Source organism: Pangasianodon hypophthalmus, chromosome 7 (genome assembly GCF_027358585.1).
Source record: "Pangasianodon hypophthalmus isolate fPanHyp1 chromosome 7, fPanHyp1.pri, whole genome shotgun sequence".
NCBI lineage: Eukaryota > Metazoa > Chordata > Actinopteri > Siluriformes > Pangasiidae > Pangasianodon > Pangasianodon hypophthalmus.
Window position 1 is genome coordinate 25,245,748 of NC_069716.1, and position 18,453 is coordinate 25,264,200.

The 18,453-nt window shown below is 39.5% G+C and overlaps 1 protein-coding gene across 1 annotated transcript in view; it reads left to right on the forward strand.

The window, feature by feature from the left end:
* Positions 1-4,277: 4,277 nt before the first annotated feature.
* Positions 4,278-18,453, forward strand: part of mpped2 (metallophosphoesterase domain containing 2b) — a 35,316-nt gene continuing 21,140 nt past the window's right edge. The window contains exons 1-3 of the mRNA XM_034306219.2: positions 4,278-4,532; positions 7,733-7,959; positions 16,310-16,491. Coding sequence (XP_034162110.1) covers positions 7,811-7,959; positions 16,310-16,491 — 331 coding nt within the window. The 5' untranslated portion in view covers positions 4,278-4,532; positions 7,733-7,810. The remainder of the gene's footprint in view (positions 4,533-7,732; positions 7,960-16,309; positions 16,492-18,453) is intronic.

The following is an 18,453-nucleotide window of genomic DNA, read 5'->3' on the forward strand; positions in this document are numbered from 1 at the left end:
GTCAGGAAGGGCATCCACTGTAAAAACTGTGCCAAATCAAATACGCGGACCAGTGATCCGCTGTGGTGACCCCTAATGGGAGCAGCCGAAAGAGGAACAACAACAACTTCAAGATATTTGGTTGGCATGGTTACAAGTGTTACAAAGTGATAGAAAGTGCTGAAACTGGAGACTTCCCTTCCACCAAAGTTAAGAAACCTCTGCACACAGAAACCTTCACTATATCAACGCTTATGTGCTTTTTAATCAGCATCCACCATACAGCTCTGTGTGAATGAGCTGTTACTATAGAAACGATAACATAATAGAACAAGTCCATTAATATAAACCAGTAATTTCCTTGTAGCCAGAACTACTCTCAGAGCTGCTGTTACAGAAAATGAATCAACATCTTCTGACCAATCAGAATTCAACAACACTGTGATGTATAGTGTATAATACAATAACATTTCTATTATAAGCATGTTGATGTTTAGCTAAAGATCTCGGTGCACAAGTGTACTGATCTAGGACATGGTCTTGTGATTAAAACCCTGTAAGCAGTGAGAAAGTCTGATCCTAGATCAGCACACTTACTCTGAGAGTCTTCATAAACACAAGCTTTGTTGTTACAGTCAGTCATGCTGGAAAAAAAAAGAAAAAATAGAATGAAAATCCTTTCAGTTTATGAATAGCTGCTCTGGCTGAAGCGAACATCAGTGTGTAAGTGATGCTCTCTTTTCTCAGCAGCAGCAGTGTGTGTGTGTGTGTGTGTGTGTGTGTGTGTGTGTGTGGGGTGGGGAGAGGGGGGTGGAGAGAGAACGGATGGTGCCACACACTTTATAAAGGTTCCACACAGAAGGCATGAAACACACATTGCCGCCTGGTTGCCATGGAAGTGAAACCTTCTGTCAGTGTGTCTTCCCTGCCTCCATCACCCTGTGTTCCTCAAAGAATAGCTCTGCCATCTCTCTCTCTCTCTCTCTCTCTCTTACATACACACACACACACACACACACACACACCTATGTCACACATCAGCAATGACAAGTCCCTGCGGAAAGAAGTAAATGAGCGCTTGACTCAATCATGTGTGTGTGTGTGTGTGTGTGTGTGTGTGTGTGTGTGTGTGTGTGTCTGTGTCATTTGCTTTTTTATAAAGAGATGATGTAAGTCCAGTTTTTCTGATTGCGATCAGTCATTAACACCCAATTGAATCCATTTTGGTGCCTGATCCTTAATACAAAGAAAATGAGGATCATTATTTCAATCTATCCAAATTGACCCAAAATAATCACAGAACGCCTAAATAGTCTTATACAGGCCTTGACCACTTTAATACAGTACAAATCTGCATGTTTTCGTTTTTGGTATTAAATACTTTTTTCCATTGCATCTTTCTTAAATGAATCAGTATTCTTTACAAGATACCAGTATATCAAAGTGCAGATGGTTGTACTTCCCTTGCCTTGGCGTATTATCAGTGCTACTGTTGTGCTCTCTGACCCCAGTGGTAGTGCGCACTCATTACACTACTGCTCTCTCGGGCTCCCCCTCCTTATCCTTCTCTGCCAAGAGGGAAGTATAGAAGGCCATAAGTGCCAGAACCGATGGAAAAAAAAAAAAAAGCCCCAATCCTCTGAATGTATAACATTTTTCCTGTACAAATTTAAACAACGTACAATAAGAATACAATTTTAATACATTTGCATATGCATAAGGAAACATGGCAAAGTTTAAACATATAACCCTATATGACTTCCTCTAAAGACAAGTTTAAAAATGCATTTATTAAATTTACAATAAAATGATTCTCAAGTGTGCAATATTTATTACAAGCAATTATTTATGGCCGCTACAGAAATGGAAAGACTGCATAGTAATAATACAATACTGAAACATCAAACATATCTCAGAAACAGAAACACTTGGGGTGTGCTGTTATAGGAATAATCCATGACAGGGTGGTGTAATGCAGCCTGAAGGTGATTACTTTCCTACAACAGCATGTCCTAGTGTGTATTATTCCTCTCATACCACAGCAATTTGGTACCACAGCAAATTGCATTTTTATTTATTGAATTTTTTCTGTCATATTTATATCCATTTATAGTTACATATAATATTGCAGGACATTTGCAAAACAAGTTAGTTCATTCTATCACTTAGAGGACTTATAAACATTTGTTCCCTCACTAGCCTTGAAGTATATAAGAGAAAAAAAGCCACGAACTGGAACTTTGTCTCTCCTGACGACTTACTCATGGCTCAAGTCACAGCTTAGTCACTGACTGAAACTGGAGACTCCTTCCATAAATCTTAAATAAACATTTCCGACAATATTTCAGAAAACTTCACCATACCACTATCATATACTGTATATTTCTTTGTTAAATAACAACACATTTTTAATCCATTTATTAGATTGTGTAGAGAGAGTCCCTGTGAATTAGCCGTTACTATAGAAACGATAAAGTATTAGAATGAATGCTGTGCTATGTATATTAGTTTATTACTACAATAAGACTCATGTGCTAGAAGTGTAAACCTTGAAGGTCATAACAGTGGTTTTATTTTTTAACAGTCTCATCAAAATATCACAGCGAGGTGTCACTTCACATGATTTTACTTTATTGAAACATACTTTAAACGTATTACAAACATCAGGAGTACAGGCATCATCACAAACAAACGTCATCAGTAGGCTATTTCTCAAAATTCAGAAAGTTCTTCTTTCTTTAAAATTTCCAACATTCCCATGGGCACTGCTTCTTTTTTCCAAGTATATATAGTTCTCAGTCTTTTCGAGTGGTTTATAATATGTTTGAAAAGTGTGAGCAGGTATATCACACTGGTTAATAATTATTTTGCATTGTGTTTTACATATTTTACATTAACAATACAAACTGGTGTAAGTGATATTCTACTGAATATCCCATACATAATTGTCCTCACTGTTATATCAGTGTTTTAGTCCTATAGTTTTTACCTGTGTCCACATTTCTACAGATCTTTGACATTCCATTAATAGGTGTTCTGTCGTCTCACCATGATGACAAGTATGTATGAGACACTCTGTAGTGGTCACGTTGCAGCCTATTTTACGATATTTCTTGCAGAGAGTTTTCTACAGAAGCTCTGTGCTGCCATGCATGAAATAAAAAATCTCATCAATATCTCGTTATAACGAGAAAAATATCACGTTATTACATGAAAACGTCATGTTATTATGTGAAAAAAAATATCATGTTATTACAAGAAAATGTGATGTTGTAACGAGAAAAATATTACATTTTTATGTGGAACAGATCACGTTATTAGAAGAAAGATCACGTTATTAGAAGAAAAGATTACATTATTAAGAGAAAAGATGACGTTATTACAAGAAGTAGATTGTGTTATTATGAGAAAAACAAAAAAGTTTAAAAAGCATTGTGATATTTGGTGAAATAACATGACGTTTTTATCGTAATAACATGACGTTTTTATCGTAATAACATGATTTTCTCGTAAAATGATGTTTTTATTGCAATAACGTGATGTTTCCTCGTAATAACTTGATTTTTTCATAATACCGTGATGTTTTTATTGTAATAACATGATGTTTTTATGATAATAACGTGATGTGTTTATTATCATAATAATGTGACATTTTTATCACAACAACATGATGTTTTTTATTATAATAACACGATTTTCTCGTAAAGTGATGTTTTTATTGCAATAACGTGATGTTTCTTTGTAATACCTTGGTTTTTTTCATAATAACATGATCTTTTTATCATACTAACATGATTTTCTCATAATAACGTTTTTATTGTAAAAACATGTTTTTCTTATAATAACCTGATGTTTTTTCGTAATAACGTGACGTTTTTCTCGTAATAACATGATGTTTTTCATGTTAATGAAATGACATATTTTCACATAAGATATTTTCACGTAATAACATAACATTTTCATGTAATAACGTAACATTTTCATGTAATAACGTAACATTTTCATGTAATAACGTAACATTTTCACGTAATAACGTAACATTTTCACATAACAACGTAACATTTTCACGTAATAACGTAACATTTTCACATAACAACGTGATTTTGATGGGATTTTTTTATTTCATGCGTAGCAGCACAGAACTTTCGTAGTCCTCATACTGAGATCAGCCAAACTGAATTTTACCTATTCAACAAATGTTTTTTTTTTTTTTTTTTGGAAAGTTTTGTCCCTTTTGGCCATCCACCACGTTGGTTCACCTCCTCGGTGTTAATGGCATGGTTTAGCAGTGGATGAAAAGCAGCCGTGTTGGCCACAGCTCCTGTGCTCTCTTGGCCCTTTAGGCCTTCCATAACCCAGGCTACTGCTCCGTCTCCCTCCTTCCTCGTCTGTCTGTCGCATTTCAGCCGGAGGAGCCTCGGGGTCGAAGGTTCTGCCCTGCTCGCCTCGACCTCCACCTCTGCACGGCTCCCAAATCTCTGATTATCCGATTACAGGCGCCTCGGACACTTTAGCGGACGAGGCTCGCGCGTTTGGAGCTGACGGGAAAAAAGGTAATACTCGACTGGTTTTGTGGGGAAAAAGAAAAGAAAGCGGAGGCACAAAGCGGCGGGTTAGAGGTGGCTGCTCTGCTCGTCATGCTCCAGGAAGAAAAGATCACAAGCTTTTCTGCCGCCGCTGTGAGGGTTTTTTTTTTTTTTTTTTTTTTGGAAACATTGAAACATTTCGAGTTTGTCGCGCGGGTTTATGTGTTCATTCAGCATCGCTCGTGCTTCTTTAGATAAATACCGAATGAGGAAAGAGCGGGAATCATTAATAGCTTTAATAGCGCCACGGAGCTCATTGGCTGATTTTTTCCCCCTTTACAAGCCAAATGTACAAAAACATTCATTAATTTTGAATTTAGGTGTCTCTTTGCTTTCATTTCTGACATTGTTGACATATTTTGCGACCTTGGTGCACCTTCGAGGGCAGCTTTTTCGCTTAAGCGAGGTGTTTGGAGGCCAGGCTCACAGTCGAGCTTCAGAATTATGGAGTCCGGGCTTCGAGTTTTAAATAATCGATCTTTTCCATGTTTATTCTGCCCAAATGATCCCTGTGCAGTGGTCACCGGGGTCAAAGTTCAAGTTTGGGGCGGAAAGGTTGGCCTCGGCCTTGTAGCTAAACGCCTGTGTGGAAGATTTACCTCAGAACGAATGACCTGGAAGCTAAATTGGGTCAACTAGGCTGCATGGGTTATTGGAGCACTGCCTCAGTAATTGGGATTCATTATAAAAGGAAAAAAAAAGGGGTAATAAACTGTACTTTTCCTTGTCACTAGGCTACTACATCTTTTGTACCTGTAGGGCATGTCTTTTACATGGAAATGTGCTTGTTATTTACCTATATCTGTATGTATTTATTATCCTAAATGCTAATTAAAGATACAGCAATGGTCCTTAAAGGAAAAGTCCACCCTGAAATACATTAAATATATTTGTATTGAAATATTTGTGATGTGTTTAGTGATTCTGGTGCTAATTTGTTGGATGATACTGTATTTTCGTTATCGCTTGAGAAGTTAGCGTTTGTGTCTCGCTGATGTCACGGCAGACATTGCTGGAGCATTTACAATGGCGTTCAATAGAAAAAAAAAATCAATCTCAAACATAAGGAACAATACATGTTTTGTTTTAGAGCCTAAAAACAAAAGAGCAAGAGTTTTCTTCCCTTACACACCATTTTCAAGTGATGTTCAACGTCATATTAATGAGAAATTCACCACAGAATAGTGGTCACGTCAATGCTGGACTCAAAGTTCCAGAAAGCAATGCAGCTATACGGTGCAGTTTCCCTGAGTTATGTCTACGTCTGTATCTACGTCTTGGTGGTGATGTTGGCATGAAAATGGAAGCTTTGGAAGCTGATCTGTTTGAGCAGAGTGTACAGATGCAGAGGTGAGAGAGCTGGACAGACTAAAGGACTAAAGTGCCGCTGCATCGCTGTCTTTAGGTAGAGATGAAATGAGGCGCTGGCACCGCTTTCAGGAGGTAGTCTAATAACAATGCAGGAAATCTTTAAAATGAAAATAGACCAATATGTCGATGAAAGAAGTGGAAACTAAAATAAAGTCAGCTCTGAACTTAATTAGAAAATTCATCCTGGATGCCATTGAAGCTCATGTATTGATTATATTAAGTATTAGATTAGTATGTGAGTTGTTTAGGGTGGATTTGTAATTTAATTCTGTTCAAAAGGTGTATCCTTGACAAGTGTTTACTGTAAAACTTCTGAGCTTTGATTCTGAGAGTGTAGATACGGATCATGTTTACGGCATATTTTATACTCAAGTGGAACATTACAAATAAACGAATGCTTCTGCTTCTCTATAGCTGAGGAAGTGCACAAAATGTTCAGCCTGGCATACAGTTGGTTCTGTCTGTGTGTGTGTCTGTGTGTGTGTCTGTGTGTGTGTCTGTGTGTGTGTCTGTGTGTGTGTCTGTGTGTGTGTCTGTGTGTGTGTCTGTGTGTGTTAAGCCAGTAATAACAAGCCATAGGTGTCTATGTTCGTCTCTATAGTAAAGTATGGCATGTTTGCCCCCTTCATCACCATTATAAATATTTACCTGCCTCTAAACATAAAAAGGGTACTAAACTGTACCTTTCCTTGTCACTGGGGTCAAAAGCATATACCTTTTGTACCTTTTAGTATTTATAATTTACATGACAAAGGTGAATGTTGTATAGCTTTAAAAATAATCAGACCTTAAAAATAAAATCCACTCCGAAGGAACCTATGTCAAATATATACTATATATAAATGCATATTTTTAATATATTTGAATATTAAAAAATATTTAAAAACACAGCACCAACCATCAAATTAGCACCGGAATCATTAAACACTGTAAAAATATTGCAGTATAGATATGTGTTTCAGGGTGGTGTTTTCCTTTAAGGTTCATAATTAGACCTTAAGGACCACTATTGTACCGTTCAGGAAGCATTTGTATTCGCATTGTCTGTATCTTGAGGAACAAAAATAAGTCTTTTTTCCAGCACGGTGTGGGTAAAAATGTTTCACTGCTCAGTGGTGTAAATGCTGAACGTGATCTTTGGTCATGTGTGTGTACATTTTACATTTTTCACTCAAGTTTTTTGTTCGTGTGTTTGTTTGTTTGTTTTGATGTTGTGCATAGCATGTTGTGTGTGTTGTAATGCATGGGGTTTAGGGTAAAAATAGACTTCAGTAGACCACAATATTTATCCCGATCAGTGTTTTGCGGTGGATCCGAAGCCTATCCCACGAACTCCGAGTGCCGGACTAATGAGATGCATCATGCACATAGACATTCACACATTCTTACATAACTAGGGGTGATTTAAAGTCACCAACTCACCTACTAGCATATTTTTGACAGGGGAAGGAAACCAGAGAACCCAGAGGAAACCAGAATATTTAGTGCTAATTTTTATTTTTATTTAAAATGAATCATTTTAATTTAGCAAGGAAAATGCTAGGGGAATGGATGTAATACAAAAATAGATTTCAGCATCATTCAACTAGCTGTTACAGATAATGATGATCTTCAGTGCTATAAAAGCCCTAAAGATATGTGTGACACTCTCAGAAAAGCATATTGTTGCATAATATATTGCGATATTGATATTTTATTGTCATATTGCACAGAGGCTTCTGTCCTCAATGGGGTCTTTCTTAGCAGAATGTAAGGGTTCCCTCCATCTCTCATCATCCGCTCTCACTCTCCCTCAGGTGCAGATTTGGGCGGCGGGCGTAGAGTGATGCCCGCTGCGTGGCGCGTTGATCCTGTTGCCCCCCGCTGACCTGCCCATGACCCCAGGAAGCGGCGTTATGGCGCGCCGAGGCTCCTCCCACTCTAAGGTGACCATCACAGTAGACGAGTACAGCTCGAACCCCACGCAGGCCTTCACACACTACAACATCAACCAGAGCCGCTTCCAGCCTCCTCACGTGCACATGTGAGTGAACATCACTTCCTGTTTCTGGCCTCACGGCTGCTTTGTGCTTCGCTCATTGACCGGATTGATCCGATTGATCAGTACTCTAGGAACAGACATCTGGCAGCTATTTGGGATGTGCAGCGCTCCAGGTGGCCTGGGGGTGTGGTATTGTTGGAAATGTAAATGGGAATGAGGTGGGAGTGGGGGAGGGGATGTTAAAGATTTTTCTGGGTAAATATTTTAGAGGGTTTTTTTTTTTATATGTGAGTGTATATAGAACTGAAAAATTTCTGACTTGCATTTTTAGGATTCATCATCTAGGAAGTAATTTTACACAGTAGGGTCCAAAATGTCTGAGATTTTTTTTAAATTTTTTTTATTTATTTTTTTTTTTTATTTGTATATTTGTGTCATTTTGCAAGTCTTAAAAATGGGGCGTTAGTCATTAAGAAGTAACAATAGTTAGCATTGTTTTAGCATTTTGAATTAGATATGTAGTGTTAGAATGACGTAAAAATGACGCAGTGCCATGTGAACTGAATATTGTTACAGATTTTAGGTTCATAGAAGGATTTCTGAAATGGCTAAATGGCTCAAACAACAATAATATTAATTTTAAATATTCTGGAATAACCATGAACAATTATACAATATGCCATATGATACTGCAACATTGCTGAATTCTTGATTCTGATTGGTCAGTTTTCTATAACAGCTGCTCTGTCAGTAGTTCCAGCTGTTAGGCGAGTCACAGGTTTTTAAATTATTGCACTCGTTCTGATTTCTATAGTAACACCATACACAGAGACTTGTATGATGTGAGCACATAAACAGATTAAAAAAGTGTGTAATATTTGATATGGTGGAGTTTTCTTTGAAGACATGGTTATTTAGTATTTATGGAAGGAGTCTCCAGTTTTAGCACTTTGTACCAGTCAGAGGTAAAGCTGAAACTTTGTGTAACTTTGTTTTCTGATGCAGGAAAGTGTTTGGACTTTCAACAACATAAAATGTAACTGTAAACGGATAAAAAAGTGTAGGTCATTAATAAATCGAACATTCCAATCATTGACATAGTGCTGTGGTGGAGGAAGAGGAATAAAAAAAAACAAAAAAACTTTAGAACATGTTGTTATAGGAAAATAATCAGCAACAAAGCTGGTGTGATGCTGGGTTACTGTTAGCACCCTAAAGTTCATTAGTTTCCTGTAACAGAATGCCCCCAAGTGTTTTAATCCTTATTACGTATCTAACAAGGACAGCATTGTCAGCGAGAATGCGTTAAAATATCGTAACTACTCCTGTGTCAAAGTTGGGATAATTGGCCTCAGAAAAAGTGTGTCTTGTTTGGAAAGCAGCATAAGGATAATTGTCTTCTAAGCTTCCTGACTAATTATAAAGCTCTCCAGTGAGATCAGATGCAGATAAGTAGATTTATTACTTATTTTTATTCAATATTGATAGAATCTTAAATCAGCATACCAGTCAGGGATTTGGAAATTGAAAATTGGCACGCACATGCCCGTTGTTGAATAATGCATACTGAATAAAATTCCCAGCCTAGTCAAAGAACCTCACCGCGTCTTGTACACTGCTTTCACTCTTTAAAAATCTTTATACACACACACACACACACACACACACAAACACACGTGAATGAAAAGATACTGAGCACTTTGCGTATAAAAAGCCCAGCTCTTTCAGCTCCCAGCGCCAGGTTCCCATCGACGAAGTCACGATGCAAGGTTAACGATGATGAAGACATCCGGGCATGTGCCTCGCAAGGCTGCCATCATGTTCCTGTACTTATTAACCAGGAGAGGGGTCAAAGGTTAGTTCAGTTGATTAGCCGTTTAACAATGCCTCTTTGACCCGAGGGGCAGAGCTCAGCTTTTCACTGCCGAGCCTATTGACCGCTGATGATGATGCTCTAATGACGGCAGGAGGACGAGGAAGAACGGAGCAGGCTGATTAGAGCAAACCTCCAGCACAATTAAAGGCTCTAGAGGGAAAAGAAGTTGGGAAAACATGGTTAAAGTGCTACCAGTTTTACACACTGATATCTCTAATGAGATTTGCATGCCTCTTATATGTGATGTAACTTTTGTATCGTGATGGCTGTGAATTAAAGTGTACATGAGAAAAGATAAAAACAAAAACACGGTCGGTTATTAGACCGGAAAAAAGAAGAATGATGATAGGCCAAGCTTTGGAGAAAAAGCAAGGAGCAAAATGTCAACAATTTCGAACACATCTCTATTTAGGTTTAAATCAGAAGTCTGAAATTTTCCATAAAATGTGTATATTTTAATCTTATGCAATTAAATATACAAAAAAAAAATTAGCCGTACCTTTAACATACAACGGGTTTTTTTTTTTCTTCGTTGGCTGAATCTCCAATGGTGACCACTACATCTAGTATGTAATACCCTATGTAGAGCGCATAAGTAGTGAACAGAAAGTCATTTGGGATTCTGCCTTGCTGTTGGATTGGTGACCAAGTATCAGTAGAAAAAGTGTATACTTTTATTCACTTAAAAACATATTTTAGTTTTCCTTCATTGCATCTCTCATCGTCATTGCGATATCTAACTCCTTTCACGCGTCACTTTTTTTAAAATCCATATCATCCAGCCTTAATCTTGCATCCTGTGTGAATATAAAGCGCGACTTTAATAAATGTCCGTCAGTGCAGCAGGCGTTTAATCAGTTAATCAGCAAGCGTGATTGCGTGATTGTGCTATTGTGCGATTTTGATTGACGGTTAATTTTTTTTCTTCTAATTGGCTCTCAGTACAGACCGTACGCAGATAAAGTGTTGTTCATACCAACGAAATATCCGAAGCGTCCGTCATTTCCTGATTGCTGTGATGATTAATAATTCGGAGGTAGAAAGATGACTCAATAAGGCATGTGGTAGAAAGTGTTTCGTGACACAACAGGCGAAATCTTATATTATATAATCTTAAATTATAAAAATCAGAGATGTCTGGAACTGTATTAACTGATCAGACCACTCCAGTGGGTTAGTCACACATGTAGAAGATGGATGATACTTTGATGAAACAGGAATTATTATTATTATTATTTTTTTTGAGATTGCAAGTCTCAATTCTTGAAACAGTGTTTATAATGAACAGCGTGTGTATTTGTTACATTTTTACACTAGTGTAGCCGAATGATGACTCATTTCGAATGAGTGATTTGGACTGCAAACGCTGAAATCCTGAGCAAAATCAACTGCTAATTAGCATAAAACTTAAAGCATACATGAAAGAGTGCATGAAGTTAAAAGGAAAGCGGCAATATTAAAGTGTGGTTAAATAATTAGTCAAGAGTAACTCATAAGCCACTTGTGGGTGAAAATGGGTCTTGATGATAAATGCGCTATAGACGTAATGCTTCACTGGCGAGTTTTGAGCGGGACGGCTCATGCAGCCATGACTCACTCACCCGATTCATTCATTTCATACATTGTTTAGTCATTGGAAATTTAATATTCAGTGCATCATTTTTCAATTTTTAAAATAAATTTGTTGCTTCTCACAACAAGCAGGCATTTTTTTTTTTTTGATTACTCACGTTGTTTCTCCCTTTTTTTTCTTCTGTAGATTCGCTGTACTTCAGGTGTGTGTGTGTGTGTGTGTGTGTGTGTGTGTGTGTGTGTGTCGGGTCAATGTATGTGTTACAGCGTCGATGCTCATTGGTCACTAAGAACGAATAGTAGGCATGAGACAGAATTTCGTTGTCTTGAATATCGCAATATGAAATACCGGCCTGATGAATTTTGCGTGTCTGAGTTGCATGGTTAAATTTCTGTTTAATATTCATTATGAGCTCTGGATCCCTGGATGACTAGTGGTTAGGCCACAGCGCTCTCACCGCCGCAGCCCGGGTTCGATTCCTGGCCAGGGAACCGACCCCAGCCACTGGGGTTGCATGCAGCAGTGCGCTCTCAGTGCCGGTCCCAAACCCGGATAAAAGTTGGGGGTTGCATCAGGAAGGGCATCCGCTGTAAAAACTGTGCCAAATCAAATGATCCGCTGTGGCGACCCCTAACAGGAGCAGCAGGAAGAGGAGCAACAACAACAACAACGAGCATGCTTACTTAACAGCCCAAAAGTTTAAGCGTTATGGCACGTGTGTCAAACATAAGGACAAATCTGGCCCACAGCCTGGTTTCATTCAGCCTGTGTGAACTTCGAAAAATAACACTGAAATGGTCCATAATGCACTACTGCTCGATGTTTTCACACTGTCCAGAATTCACAGCAAATCCGAAGATAGTTACCGTAAACCACTGTATATACGTCCACTCCGGTTTCTACCGTGGCTGGCTTGAATGCGTTCTGAAATACGGGTTAAAATCAACTACCTGTGTGCTGCGCTTGATGTAAGTCACACTCGCGTCTAAAACGATTCAGAAGCCCGGCACGTGTTGTGCTTTTGGGATGGATGAAGAACTATACAAAATAAAATCACTATTGTTTTTCTCATCTGCACAATTAAATTGGAAATTGTGACGCGCTCGTGCATTTCAGGTGCATGTCAGACAGCAGTAGGAGCATTGATGACACAAATTTGTTTTTTAGCCTGATCATTTAAGGCCCAATCTACTATCAAACAATCTTTCTGTATTAATAATGTTCCCATGGAATGCAATTATGATTCCGATCTACATTTCTTATAATACAGTGTATCGATATTGCAGTGGTTCCATTTGTTTTTATTACAAGTTAAATGTATTAAAATTTCATATTTTGTTTGTGTCTGTATCGCCTCGTGAAGCGTGTATCAGGTTATGTCTCGTATCGTGGCTTTAGTGTATTAGGAATAGTAGTGCTCTGGTTTATGCACTGCTTGCCTGAGTGCAGTTGCTGCTGCATGGATGATGCTCATAAATTGCATTGAGAAACGAATCGAGATCACTTTTTTTTTTTTTTCTTCCCCCAATTTTTTGTGCAACCCTATTTTCGAATGGAGCAAGTGTTTTAAATATAGCAACTTGGCCAGTAATGGATGCAGTTCGTTCTGTGTCTTTTTTTTCCCTACATACATCATACAGCAAGATGTTGGAGAGAAAATGCATTTAGCATAAATGTGCATGAATCACTCGACTACCAAGAATTGATTTTTATTTCATCAGTTAACACTTTAAGCCCAGATGAATGTACCGTATAAATGTGTTTTAGGGTGCAGAGATGGATTTGTGATGTCAGAATCTTGATAAGCATATAAATAAATCATGGGCCATATTCAGACTCTTTTTTTTATCCTTTTTGGTGTTGTTCGAGGCCTCTGGTGCATTAATCGATCCCAGCAGGGCTATTAGACTTTTTACTCCACTACTTTGCCCTAATTTTGGACTATTAGTAATGATAATTGGATTTGGCATCGTGTTCCTTTGCTGTTTTGTCTCTCGGTTGTATGGCTACTAGGTTTTTTTTTTTTTATACCTCAGTGTGCTTGTTGTTATTCGTCTCTTGTGGCTTGTCTTCTTGTTCTGTTCTTTGCTGGTTGGTTTGTGCTTTTGGCTGATACGGAGAAGCTTGGAGAAAGCACTATATAAATAAAACGTAACTAGTTTCCTCCAGGCTGGCTAACTCGTGTGAATATCCTGTTTTCATTTGTTAATAGAGTCTGCAGTGTGTGTGTGTGTGTGTGTGTGTGTTTGAGGGCACTAAACCTCTGCAACTCTTTGATCAAAGTCCTTCACAGGCGTCTTTTCGAGTAATATTACATGGAATCAAGACATGACATAAAGTAAATACATTGTTTATAATAATATTTGTATTAAAAAATACAGAAATTTATGTTTATTTTTTTTAGGGCCTTGTTAAAAAAAAAAAAAAAAAAGAAGCCCTGATTCCAACATCCAGCACTACTGTGTGACAAACCTAGTGTACAGTGAGGCAGTAATGTACAGGTGACGTGAAATGGCAGCCATCTGGACATATTTCACTATTAATGATGATAATTAAGGTTTAGGTTTATTTTGTTATTTGCGTTGGCCCATTGTGCTTAAAATAAAATTAGAAGCTTGATTTCGTGTTTACTTGCCATGGTGTGCTGCTGTTGAGTGTCATAAGGGTTCTATGTAAATTATTTGGACATCAATAGCAGCAAATAACTATTAATCACTGTAATATTAAATAAGGTTTTTATTTGGTTATGCCTATTACTAACATTTTTAAACAAGACCAGGAACTTACAGCCCTCGTGAAGTCTCAAGACCTCCGGCTGCCGCTAGCATACTTTGGCAAAGGCACTCCTGATGAAGGGTCGGGAACTGCTTGCTGGCAGTGGCAGTAAGGAAAACTCAGCTGGATGGTGGAATTTTTCTCCAATGTGGTCACCTGCCAAATTCCTCCCACCAGCCAGATATCACCTATCATAGGACAGCTACCAGCTGGGGAGGACAAATCTAAGACGTGCTTCCTCAGAGGCATGAAAAACTAGCCAATGACATTTTTGAGCTGTAGCTCAATCTGCATCACAGGGCAGGGAAATCGCTGTCTACCCTCTTCCACATACTTGAGCTCATGGATGCCTGCGATTGGCTAGTGTCACTGTGATTGACAGGGGAGACAGGGTACACCATCCCTCCCACCCAGAGTGTGTGACCGATTCACATCCCTGTGGCTGTGGCTGTGGCATCATCAGTATTTGAACTCGCGATCTCCGGACGATGGGGTAAACGCCTTTCTGTTGCACCGCTCACGCCTCGGATGGTGGATTTTTAAGTGATTCCGAAGATTCGTAGTGTTGCTGTCTTTTGTGTGTCTGGTACAGATTTTCCGTGTCACTTTTTTTCCGGATTGAATGGTTGACTCTTTTCATCAGGTTTAAATCCTAAGTTTTCTTTTGCACGATGTCTGCCATTTTCTTCCTGCTAGAGTTTCTTTTGTTTTTCGGCACTACTAATGCTTTACCATTTCAAAAGGGTACATTCAGGAGTTGAATGGAAAAAATTGCACTTACTACACCAGCCAGGTAGGCAGCGTTTTTTTTTTTTTTTTTTTTTCTTTTCTTTTCTTTTTTTAAAAACCCGTCTCGGCTAAAAGCAGTTTAAAGATGGCTGTCTGTGAACAAACCTGAAGGCACATCAGGCTGTACTGCATGTGTCCTTCACAGCCCGAGCGAGAGGCTGCCGAGGCATTTGTGTGATTAAAATGCTCAGTTTTCACAAGGTTTAGCTTATAATGGACACGTGAGCGTGCTTGTAAAGCAGCAGCTACACGAGTGGCATTGTTCACATACTTGCCCGCGTACCTTTTGTACATCTGGAGGATTAAAAGCAAGATGCACCACAGAACAGGTCACAGTAGAAACATCTCTGTCCTCCAGGTTTCCATATCAACACAAGATGTTTATCAGTTTCATGCCAACTATTCTGGGACTCGTGCTTGTTTCTGTGCAGCAGCATAGAAACGTTAAACACACGGACACACCCTTTCTTCTTTATTTCACTCTCTCTTCTTCCTTTCTCCCTCTCTTCTCTTCTCTCTTGTTTTTCTTTTTTTTTTCTTCTTGCTCTTTCTTGCTTATTTGCTTTCTCTGTCTTTTCTTTCTTTCTCCTTCTACCAGTTTTCTTTCTTTCTTTCTTTTTCCTTCTATCATTTTTCTTTCTTTCTTATTTGCTCTTTCTTTCTTTCTCATTTTCCTTCCATCATTTTTCTTTCTTTCCCTCTCCTTCTTTCTTTTTCCTTCTATCATTTTTCTTTCTTTCTTATTTGCTCTTTCTTTCTTTCTTTCTTTCTCATTTTCCTTCCATCATTTTTCTTTCTTTCTTTCTCTCTCCTTCTTTCTCATTCTTTCTTTCTTATTTGCTTTCTTTCTCTCTCTTTTTCCTTTCTTTCTTTCTTTCTTTCTTTCTCATTTTCCTTCTATCATTTTTCTTTCTTTCTTATTTGCTTGATTTCTTTCTTTTTCTTCTATCATTTTTCTTGCTTTCTTTCTTTCTTGCTTTCTCATTTTCCTTCTATCATTTTTCTTTCTTTCTTATTTGCTTGCTTTCTTTCTTTCTTGCTTTCTCTATTCTAGTAGATTATGTGAAGCAGGCCTCAGTGGGTTTGTTGTAACTGTAATGGAGAAATTGGATTAGAGTAGTAGTAGGTCTGGTTTGTTCAGTGTGCTGCCGTTGTTGTGAAGTATTTAGTGCAGCATCACCGTGCCGAATGAACACATGGCTGCAGTCTTCCCTGCGTATAGTTAAAGGAAGCAGAAGTCCAACATAACACACACTGTGATGATACTGTACACTGCAATAAGAGGTTTAGGGATTAGTGTAGTATGAAAATGTATGAGATGATGATGATGATGATGATGATGATTAGGCAGTGAGATCCACTCTCTGGTTCTGTTGCAGGGTGGAACCCATTCCGTATGATGCCCCTAAACCAGCAGGTCACACCCGTTTCGTGTGCGTCTCCGACACACACTCGAGGACAGATGGCATCCAGATGCCGTACGGCGACGTGCTGCTCCACACGGGTGACTTCACTGAACTCGGCCTCCCGTCTGAGGTGAAGAAATTTAACGACTGGTTAGGTGAGGACCTGCTGACATCTCCGCTGTTCTTCACTGAGTTATGCAACCTGCAGCAGCACACACTCTAATATATCACACACTCTGATACAGCACACACACTCTGATCCAGCACTCGCACTGATAGAGCACACACACTCTGATACAGCACTCGCACTGATAGAGCACACACACTCTGATACAGCACTCGCACTGATAGAGCACACACACTCTAATAGAGCACACACACTCTAATACAGCACTCGCACTGATAGAGCACACACACTCCAATACAGCACTCGCACTGATAGAGCACACACACTCTAATACAGCACACACACTCTAATACAGCACTCGCACTGATAGAGCACACACACTCCAATACAGCACTCGCACTGAGAGCACACACACCCTAATACAGCACTCGCACTGATAGAGCACACACACACACTCTGATACAGCACTCACACTGATAGAACACACACACACTCTAATAGAGCACACACACTCTAATACAGCACTCGCACTGATGGAGCACACACACACTGATAGAGCACACACACTCTAATACAGCACTCGCACTGATAGAGCACACACACTCTAATACAGCACTCGCACTGATGGAGCACACACACTCTGATACAGCACTCGCACTGATAGAGCACACACACTCTAATACAGCACTCGCACTGATAGAGCACACACACTCTAATACAGCACTCACACTGATAGAGCACACACACTCTAATACAGCACTCGCACTGATAGAGCACACACACTCCAATACAGCACTCGCACTGAGAGCACACACACTCTAATACAGCACTCTCACTGATAGAGCACACACACACACTCTGATACAGCACTCACACTGATAGAGCACACACACTCTAATACAGCACTCGCACTGATAGAGCACACACACTCTAATACAGCACTCGCACTGAGAGCACACACACACACTCTAATACAGCACTCTCACTGATAGAGCACACACACACACTCTGATACAGCACTCACACTGATAGAGCACACACACTCTAATACAGCACTCGCACTGATAGAGCACACACACTCCAATACAGCACTCGCACTGAGAGCACACACACTCTAATACAGCACTCGCACTGATAGAGCACACACACACACTCTGATACAGCACTCACACTGATAGAACACACACACACTCTAATAGAGCACACACACTCTAATACAGCACTCGCACTGATGGAGCACACACACTCTGATAGAGCACACACACTCTAATACAGCACTCGCACTGATGGAGCACACACACTCTGATAGAGCACACACACTCTAATACAGCACTCGCACTCTAATACAGCACTCGCACTGATAGAGCACACACACACTCTAATACAGCACTCGCACTGATAGAGCACACACACACTCTAATACAGCACTCGCACTGATAGAACACACACACACTCTAATAGAGCACACACACTCTAACACAGCACTCGCACTGATGGAGCACACACACTCTGATAGAGCACACACACTCTAATACAGCACTCGCACTGATAGAGCACACACACTCTAATACAGCACTCGCACTGATAGAGCACACACACTCTAATACAGCACTCACACTGATAGAGCACACACACTCCAATACAGCACTCGCACTGAGAGCACACACACTCCAATACAGCACTCTCACTGATAGAGCACACACACACTCTGATACAGCACTCACACTGATAGAGCACACACACTCTAATACAGCACTCGCACTGATAGAGCACACACACTCTAATACAGCACTCGCACTGATAGAGCACACACACACACTCTGATACAGCACTCGCACTGATAGAGCACACACACTCCAATACAGCACTCGCACTGAGAGCACACACACTCTAATACAGCACTCGCACTGATAGAGCACACACACTCTAATACAGCACTCGCACTGATAGAGCACACACACTCCAATACAGCACTCGCACTGAGAGCACA